General features: G+C 37.4%; 1 protein-coding gene across 4 annotated transcripts in view; it reads right to left on the minus strand.

Moving 5' to 3' along the window:
- The window catches only part of EIF2A (eukaryotic translation initiation factor 2A), a 38,117-nt gene that overhangs the window by 27,302 nt on the left and 434 nt on the right, over positions 1-10,381 (minus strand). For 2 of the 4 annotated variants that reach the window (XR_016393114.1, XM_022582745.3), the window contains exon 2: positions 660-729. Coding sequence is in view for 3 of the 4 variants with exons in the window: in XM_022582745.3 (XP_022438453.1) it covers positions 660-729 (70 nt within the window). In the remaining variant the exon portion in view is untranslated. Of the gene's footprint in view, positions 1-659; positions 730-1,068; positions 1,180-10,381 lie in introns of those variants that run through there. The other 2 variants (XM_089911016.1, XM_089911015.1) reach the window with 2 other exon arrangements.

Below are 10,381 nucleotides of genomic sequence, written 5' to 3' on the forward strand. Positions count from 1 at the left end.
TACATCATCATATGGGTATGTCACCAACTTAATATAAAGCTAGGTTCACTTGTTCCCATTTTCCATTTAAATATTTTTTTTAATTTAAAACAATTACGTGGTCCAAAGTCGAAACGATATATACCAAAGTTCATTTACAGACATGCCCCTGGATCTTGCAATTCTCTCTCCTCCTATAGATAATCACTTTTGTTAGTTTTTGGTTTACCTTTCCATTATTTCTTTTTGGGAAAAATGTCTCTCTATTTATCTAGCTATATATTTATATGTATATATTTTTTGTATATTTCATTTCTTATACCTTTTTCATTCTATAATTTATCGAAGATTATAGGCAGTGGTTTGGCTATCACATTTGCAGGTTTTTCCTTAGTCCCTAAGATAAAATTCTTCTAAGCTAGAGGCATGAACTGAATTACACTATTGCCTACACCTTTTCTTTTAAACATGCTTAAGCTATTATTTTCAAATCTAAAGATCATTTTTCTTGATAGAGAATATGCATTCTTTCATTCTTTCCATCGTCTGTTAATATTATATATGTCCCAAGAAGCTAGCTTATCTGTTCTTTTTCTTTTTTGTTCAGAATATAACAACAAAAATACTTTAGAATGCATTGTATAGTTCTCTGTAACACTACTCGACAAAATAAACCATACCTTGGAAACACTGTGCTTTCTGTAAAATGTGGTGGTCCATTCACCATGTATAGTCCTTCTGACCCTCGGACTAAAGAAAAAAAAGGGAAAGAACCACCATTACTTTGTTAATAAATACTCAGTTATCACAAATGTTTAAAAAAAAAAAGCTTTCAGTCAAAATACTAATGAAATCATTAAACATTTCATAGAACTATCAAACATCAGCATTAAAAGGGCACACTTTTCTTCCTCTTGCATAAAATCATATAATCGCTGAGAAATAAATAGGTAATGCAATGGACTGAATGTGTCTCCACAAAAATCCTCATGTTGAAACCCTAATCCCAATGTGATGGGATTGGAAGGTGGAGCCTTTTGGGGGGTTATGAGATCACAAAGGTGGAGTCCTCATGAATGGGATTAGTACCTTTACAAGAAAAACACAGAGGATACAATAAGTTGGCAGTCAACGAACAAGAGGGTCCTCACCAGACCTGACCATGCTGGCACCCTGGTCTCAGACTTCCAGCCTCTAGAACTGTAAGAAATAAATTTCTGTTGTTTATATGCTACCCAGTATGTGGAACTTTGTTATAGCAGCCTGAACTGACTAAGACAGGTAATATCCCTCTTAGTTCTTTTCCTATAGAGCAAATTCATTTAGTCTCTAAGGAGACTACTTCAATAAATCCACTTTTATCTATCTTACAAGAAATCTATGCATTTGCATTGAGATACAGCATTCATACTTATATTCCTTCATTCAAATGGAAAATAGTTATCTCAGTATTATGTTTTCACATTATTTTCTAATCTCATTTTCAAAATGTATGGATGTTGGAAACAGAATTAGGAGCTGAGTCTAAGTTAAATCTTCTTGTATCAGCTTACTCTCTCAAGTAACTTTTATCATTAAAAACTCAAAATTGTAACTGTCACCAGTGAAAGGCAGTTGTACTATAGTAGAAAGGACATGAACTCAAAGGTAGACCTCAGTTCCTATCTGATTGTGGAACCTTAGATGCATCGTCACCTCTGAATCTGTGCCCCAATCAGCAAAATATAAACTTTAAAATACTGTGTGCTTTATGTAAAATAATAACATAAAATATAGTATAAATTCATTCAAAGTTCTTAAAAAATATGACATTATTAATATATTTACAATTTCTCAAGCTAAGAGAACAAGCAGGATGAGATACATTCATTTACTAAGCTCCCAATGATAGTAATATTCTAAAAAATTAAGTGGGAACAAAGTTCAAGATTAAATAAGCAGAAACATCTACAGAGCTAGATTATACTTTTTTAAAATGACTGAATTAGAAGCTTCTAAAGCTGAACCAAATAAAATGATTCATTCATTCAGCAAATGCTTACTGGAGGAAAAAAAAACTACCACCAAAACCTTATGTTGAGTACTGCAGATACAATAGGGAGGAAAATCAGCCTGTCCCTGACCTCACTAATCAGATAATTAGTCAAATATATGGAAATCTATAACTGCATTTAGTGCTACAAAGGAAAGATATAAGAGGCTACTACAGTGAATAATATGGAGTTTTAATCTAAAAACGGAAGGTTAGGGAAAGCATCCTTGAGTAAGTGATTTGTGTGCTAAGATCTGAAAGATGAATAGCAGTTAACAAGCAAGGAGAACAGTAACAGTCGCAGAAACTCCGTGACAAGAGAGATGACAGCATCACAGGAATGGAAAGGAGGCCTGCGTGGCTGGAAGGAGGTGGATCTGGAGAAGAAAACAGGGCTCAGACCAAGCAGGATCCTGTGGCTTAAGTTAGGCAACGTTGGACTGCAGCCTAAGAATGCTGGGAAACTTCAAAAAAGTTTTAGGCAGATTTTTAAAACCAGACTTGCAATTCGAAAAGCTCAACTTGGTACAGTGTAGACAGTGAACAGTAAGACAGAAGGCAGTAAGATGTGAAGAAACTACTCAAGATGGTCTGCAGTAGTCCTACAGAAGAGATAATAGAAACTTTGGGAATTCCCTGGTGGCCCAGTGGTTAGGACTCCAAGCTTCCACTGCCAGGGGCCTGGGATCCATCCCTGGTGGAGGGAACTAAGATCCTGCAAGCCGAGCAGCACGGCCACAAAAAAACAAAACAATACAAAACTTGGACTAGGGTAGGGCAGTGGAAATGGAAAGTGGAGAATAAGTGTTCAATATTCAAGAGAGAAAACTAACAGGACTTGGTGATGAGTAACTATTTTATCAGCTAGAACTCCTGCTAGCAGCAACAGTATAAGAGCTGAAGAAAGGAAAAAGTTTTACTGAAGTCCATGGCTACAATTTCACTTCCTTCCTTTTCTGCCAGCTATTCACAAATCTCCCACTCTTCAGCAGCAAAGTTGGTAGCGAGGGGCCACTCTTGGCTCCAACTCTGATCCCTATATCCTTTCCCTTCTCAAGGGACAGTTCTCATAACATCAATTTTCTACCTGTAAATTAACTAGCTCAATCTTCAGATATTGAAAATAATATAATCTACCTTCCCAAAGTAAATAATTTAAAGTTAGACTGAGGGAATTCCCTGGTGGTCCAGGGGGTAAGACTCCACACTCCCAATGCAAGGGGCCCGGGTTCAATCCCTGGTCAGGGAACTAGATCCTGCACGCATGCCGCAACTGAGTTCGCACGCCACAACTAAGATCCCGCGTGCTGCAACTAAGACCTGGCGCAGCCAAAATGAATGAATAAATAAATAAATAAATAAATAAATTTTTTGTTTTTAAGTTAGAATGAAAGTAAAAGGACCACTGACAAACAAGATAAAAATCTATGTACTCACAGAGCTTCCATTCTAGTGGAAATGATGAAAAATAAGGGAGTAAACACGTAATTGAATAATGAGTTTCTGGTCAGATATCCACAAGTATACAACTGGATACCATGTTTCCTCATATACTAAACTGAGTTGCCAAACTGTTGTGGGTAGTTTGCCCTTGAATAGAATGGAGTCTAGCAAAGTGTTCTACATATATCAAAATCTAAACTCCTCACACTACTGCCTACAAGGCTCTATACCTGGCCCCTGCACAGCTCCATGTGCTAGGCATTAGGGATCTTAAAAAATGAGTCCATCACTACACTCAAAATGATGATTTCAAAAGGAGCTCAGTCTACTGCTACACCTTGAATGAAACACTGACGATATCTATTCTAAAAATCTCTAATACATTTAGTAAACATTTTGTGCCAGGAAATGTTTTCCTAGAAGACTTGAAAACTATGAAGTTTAATTCTTTAGCAACAGAAATTCTCAACTGCTTCTTGGCATTCTGGCTAAAATCAAGTATTGCATCAAAATTCTCTTACTACACATGCAAAGCTGTGTTGTTTCTTGTCACCAAATCAATCGTCTGCTGCAATATAATGTATGATACATTATGATTTAGAAGAAAACAAGCCATTCTTTTCTTAATACTACAGTTAAGGTTTTAATAAACATTTATTTGAGGGATTAATAAAAAGTGAGTTTCCCAAACTAGGGGGTTTGTAGTTGTCAGATTACATGTTATCGCTAGGTTGCATAAAATTCTGTCAGCCTAATGAGGTCCCTCCCACAAGCTGCAGTGACAATTTAACTCACTAATCGCTCTTTCAAAATTCTCACTTATCTAGGAAAACAAAACAGTACATTATCAGTGTATACCCAATGAAGCCGCAATACTTTTAAAATGTGCCATATGATGATGCAATCAAACCATGCTCTATTGCCTTAACACATGCCTGAAGTGATTGGCAAAAAAGAAAAAAAGCTTTCCCTAGCTCATCTCAGCTTCTTGTGTTCTCATGACACTTGTACCTAGTGACCTTGGTCCTCTGTATTTGTTGACTTTGCTGTTATTACCGACCACAATGTTTACTTGGTGAAAATCCAAAGTTTTCGTACGTTATATTAAAGTGGCAGCTGTACCTCAGAACCCATGAAGGTAGCCTTCTGGCCACAGCAGTGGGAACTTTCAGGGTATTCAGGGCAACCAGTATGGGTACAAGGTTTTCCTTTTCCAAAATTTCTATTTCATACTTACATCCCAAACTAAGACATGTAGAAGATCCCAAAAGAGTTGCTAAGACTGAATGTTTATGTACCCCTACCCCAAATCCATATGTTGAAACTTAATCCCTAATGGTATTTGGAATGGCTTTGGGGAGGTAATTAGATCATGAAGGAAGAACCCTTATGAATGGGATTAATGCCCTCATGAAAGAGGCCCCAAAGAGGTCCTTTGTCTCTTCCACCATGTGAGGACACAGTGCAGAATGGCTGTCTATGAGCCAGGAAGCAGGTGATCACCAGACACTGAATCTGCCAGTGCCCTGATCTTGGATTTGCCAGCCTCCAGAACTGTAAGAAATAAATTTCTGTTGTTTACCACCCAGTCTATGATATTTTTGTTACAGGAGCCAGAATGGACTAAGACAGGAGTGGGGGAGCAAAACTCCCACTTAACTTAATAATGCAGATTATTAACCCAAAATCTCAGAAGGCAACACCGACAGAAATGTCAGTGTGAAAAGTGCCATGTCTTTCTTGCTCAAGTAGCATTCAGTCTCATGTGGCTTTCAATTACTGGTTTTAGTATGTTTCTGGAGAAGCAAAATCTTGAGTCAAATTTATCAACTGCTTTTCAACATGCATATGTTCACATTCTAAATAAAGAACGCTTTGAAAACAAAAATTAAAAGGTTACATAGTCTATGATTCCATTTATAAAACTTTATTTATTTATTTATTTTTAAACTTTTTTAAGGAAAATACATTTGTATTTTGCATAGAGATGGAGAAAAAAAGGCAAACTGTTGTTGTTTGAAATTTAGAAGTACATTTCAATTGTCCCTTGAATAATAATCAAGATAATTTCACTAGGTAGTCTCAATAATTTTGTATTATATTAAGGTTGCTAGTCAATATTTATCACAAATTATGTTCGGCCATGCTATAAAAACTTACTAAAAAAAATGGTTGGCTTTTCACCAGGATATATAACACTCATGAAATGACAAAATTATCATGATACAGGACAGATCAGTGGTTGCCAACGGTTAGAGTTGGAAGGAGGGTCCAATGATAAACGGGTAACATCTTTGTGGTGATAGAGCAGTTCTATATTCTGATAGTGGTGGCTACATGAATCTACACGTGATACAGACATGCACAAACTAGTAAAATCCAAATAAGGAGAGCAGTTTAGTAAATATGACTGTACCAGTGTCAATTTCCTGGTTTGGCTAATATACTATAAGATATTATCATTGGGGAAAGCTAGATGAAGGATATGCAGGAACTTTCTTTATTCTCTCTGCAACTTCTTTCAAGTCTTAATTTATATCAAAATAAAAAGGCTTTTTAAAAGCCCATCCCTTTTTGGTAATATTTTGTTCACAATACGGCAAGAAATAAAACCAATCAAAAGTCTGTCAACATTTCTCAAGAACTGATTTGCCTGGGAATACAGGACAGAGGTGTTAAATTAAAATTAAAAATCGAATAGACCAAGATTTTTATACTAAGATAAAAACATATTCTGCAAGACAAAAGTACATATCAAAGCTACTTCATACACTGATGATACTGTTGATTCCCATTAAATTAGACAACCTTTGTACATGATGCTTTACAATAGATATGTCTGTTGTATGTGAACTAATTATCAATTAAATTCATGATAAAAGTCATATTGAGTCATTATAGTTTTGTTCATACATGTAAACCACTATTTAAAACAAATATTTTCTTTCACACTTCCCTACATAGAAGCATAACTATGAGAAAGTGCTGTAAGACATTTTGGAACCACTAAGATACTATACTGGATTTATTAGTTTGAGCAACTTCTTATACAAACTTGAATACGTGGATATACAAAGTTTATCAGAAGAAACACAAAATCAGGTTCATAACAGAACATAAACTGCATTATAAGTTAATAAAAGCAAAAATAAATATGGACTCAAACTCTTTTCAATAACTGAAACAATTTTTTCTACATATGAATTTCTAATGAGGAATTCATTTTAATTAGAAGCGACTAAATGTGAAACACTGAGTAAAATGTGGGGATAGCTTAACATAGTGTATTGACATTTGATATGATTCCTTATTTTTAGTGATTTTCCCCTTTAATCAAAAAGGATCAGCAATATGTTCTACTGGAAAGAAAAATCTGGAATGCTAACAGTTCTTGTCATTAAAGCAACAAATAAATGCCAGAGTTTCACACAGAATAACTGTTTAAAAACAACAATTACATTAAATACTGTACCTACATAGTATCTTTTAAAAACTTACTAGCCTTTCTAGATACTCACATACTATTTATTGCTCTAGGCCTGAGTCAATATGAGAAACTACTGGACTTCAACAAACAAGGGTCCTATGCCAGGGATATGGTGATCATTATAGTATGATACTTTTTCCAATGCTTACATCCCCTGAAGTATATATCAATTTAAGAAAATGACTCAGTCTTGATTATCTCAATGGCTTCAACTAGGCAAGCTGATTGGACAATATGGGCTCCATGTAAGGGCTATTGTTTTACATGCCTAGCATCCAGGCCCCCCTTTTAGGAGACTTTAGTTTTCCTTTGGGAAATATCCAGGGGTGAGAATATAATTTGGTCCTGGTGTTCTGATTAAAAATTGACTGTTTCAAAGATGAGCATGAGCCAAGCCAAAGACAGCCAGCCTTGAGACTGGCACAGATGTGCACTTTCCTCTGGGGCTGTTGAGCTGCTTGACTGTAAACCTGGAGCTCCCGATTAGAACGTCAGCCTGACAATAAGTTTAATCGGAAAGAAAGCAAGAGCTGAAGGAGAAAGAAAAACAGATTTTTGGAGTCATGTGAATACCTGGATGTAACAGTAGAAGCTTTAAGGTTACATGAGCTTTTTCTTAAAAAAAAAATCCCCTTTTCGGGGCTTCTCTGGTGGTGCAGTGGTTAAGAATCCACCTGCCAATGCAGGGGACACGGATTCAAAGCCCTGGTCTGGGAAGATCCCACATGCCACGGAGCCACAACTACTGAGCCTGCGCTCTAGAGCCTACAAACCACAACTACTGAGCCTGCATGCAACAACTACTGAAGCCCATGCGCCTAGAGCCTGGGCTCCACAACAACAGAAGCCACTGCAATGAGAAGCCCACGCACCACAACGAAGAGTAAGCCCCGCTCGCACAACTTGAGAAAGCCCACGCGCAGCAACGAAGACCCAACGCAGCCAAAAATAAATAATTTTTAAAATATCCCCTTTTTACCTGCTTTAGCTTTTTGTCATTTCCAATTAAAAGTCATAACTAATAAAATTTACTGGATAATCTTTAAATTATTCACAACTCCAAAGTCCCATAAGTCTATATTTAAAAAAAGGTTTTGGAAGTAAAAGAATCTATTATTGACTGAAATACCTACACTAAGAATGTTTAAAAGATTAATCAGTGTGTTCTAGTGAAAGAAAAGTGGGCCATGGAGTTGAATGACTGAATATAATCCTGATTCTGCCAATTTGCAATGTGAATTTCTCTGAGCTGCTATAAATATGAGAATATTTGGAGCACACAGACTAGATAACCCTTAAGCTCTTACGAAGTCCTTGACCTTAAGCACTGTAAGAAAACTGTCACTCTTGGTTAATCTGACTACAAATGAAGTGGTTATCATTCATTAATTTATTCTTGCATTAAACACTTAGTGTCGGGCTTCCCTGGTGGCACAGTGGTTAAGAATCCGCCCGCCAATGCAGGAGACACGGGTTCGAGCCCTGGTCCGGGAAGATCCCACATGCCGCGGAGCAACTAAGCTTGTGCGCCACAACTACTGAGCCTGAGCTCTAGAGCCTGCAAGCCACAACTACTGAGTCCATGTGCCACAACTACTGAAGCCCGTGTGGCTAGAGCCCGTGCTCTGCAACAAGAGAAGCCACTGCAATGAGAAGCCTGTGCACCACAACGAAGAGTAGCCCCTGCTCGCCGCATCCAGAGAAAAGCCCGCGTGCAGCAACGAAGACACAACACAGCCAAAAATAAAAAAACAAAACAAAAGCAAAAAAACCCACTTAGTGTCTATTGTTTACCAAGCATTGTACTTGGTACTGAGAAGACAGGGATGAATAAAGCTCTGCCCCTGCCATTAAGGAATTCACAGTCTAGCAAGGGAGAAAACCATCTAAACAACTAGATAATTACCCTATGTGATAAGTGGGGAAAAAAACCCCAAAAACCTCAAGTATATATGAGGTACCAAAATAGGCTGGGGAAAGACTATCTGGGAAGGCTAAGGAAAGACTTCACAAAGTAATGATGTCTAAAATGAAATTTAAAAGATAAAAAGACGTCAGCCAAATCAAGAGGAAGAGAGCAGTGTTAGACTGAGGAAATAGGTTGTTCAAGGGTTTTATGAGCAGTTCAGTATTGATGGAGAACAAAATAGGATAGGATGGCAAGGAGTAAAATGAATGACAAGAGCTATTCAAGGATTATAAAGGGTTCTATATGCTATGCTAAACAGGATGGAATTTACCCTGCAAGCAGTCACTGTAAGGATTTTAAAAATCCTTATTTGATAATGATCAAATTTTAAAATGTACCAGTTTTTAAAGTTCAAAAAAAGCATTTAGTATTCCAAAATTATAAGTAACATACAAGCTACCTTTATGAAGCTACAGAAATAAATTCATTTAGTTACTTTTTAAGCAGTATCTGCCTGGTATGTTATCTAACAAATTAGTTTTTGATAAATGTGTGGTGAATGAACTGTGGTAGCCAGATTGAATATGAATGGGCAGGGTGCTTAATAACAAAGATTTCAAAATGTAGAATGGTGAAAAGTGCAAAAGCTTATTTTCCCCCCAAGTCTCAGGGGGAAATAACCCCTTTCCTCAAAAGTAGACAACCTTTCTCTCAATGGCTTCTTTTTCCTTAATGTTATTAAGTTATTGGTAACTTATAGCCTTCTTTTCCCTCCCAACTCCCCTCTCCTTACTTGACGCTCATATATGAGACTCCAGCCATTAATCCAGAGTCATCGCCGACATTGTCTAAGACTAAGTTTATTATCTTCTCCAACATTATAAACTCTGCCTCAGCTTCGAAACCTCAGGAATCCTGTAATGTTCTAACGTTGCTACTTTATCTTTATAATGTTCATTATATGCTACCACCCCAGACCACACTCTCATCCCCTTAAAACCTACACTACTGCAGCTCCACTCGCCCTACTCAGTCCCACAAATTTCATTAAAGCAAGGAGTGCAGGATTCGGTATCACTTAAATTCAGGTGTATTTAATGTGCGTGGTTATTCTAGTAGACCGAGTCATACGTTTACGTTTTTTTCTTATTACAGAACTAGCTAAATGACTTCACCCTGTCAACAGGGCCTGTCACCAAGTAAGCGTTAGTGTAACACCAGTATTGCAGACCCAGAGTAACAAATCCCACTAGCACTCTTCGTTTTTATGCCCCTTCCTCTATTCCTGTAGAACTTAGTGTCAGGAAAGAATGATGGACGAGCAAAAGGGAAGGGGAATGCTGGAGCTCCGAGGCTAGAGCCTAACTTCCGACTGCCACGCTACACCAAGAAATCCAAAAGGCCCTCCGGCTCTCCTACAATCCAGAAGAAAGGGCGGATCAGACTCCAAGGCTTCTCGGGTGGTGCCCAAGATTAGAGACACAAAAATTATTGCTCTAAAGAAATAATCCCTTGCTCGTTCAGAGCTCAC

This window comes from Delphinapterus leucas, chromosome 4 (genome assembly GCF_059928025.1).
Source record: "Delphinapterus leucas isolate spDelLeu-1000000601 "Yukka" chromosome 4, BTC_Dleu_Yukka2, whole genome shotgun sequence".
Taxonomy (NCBI): Eukaryota; Metazoa; Chordata; class Mammalia; order Artiodactyla; family Monodontidae; genus Delphinapterus; species Delphinapterus leucas.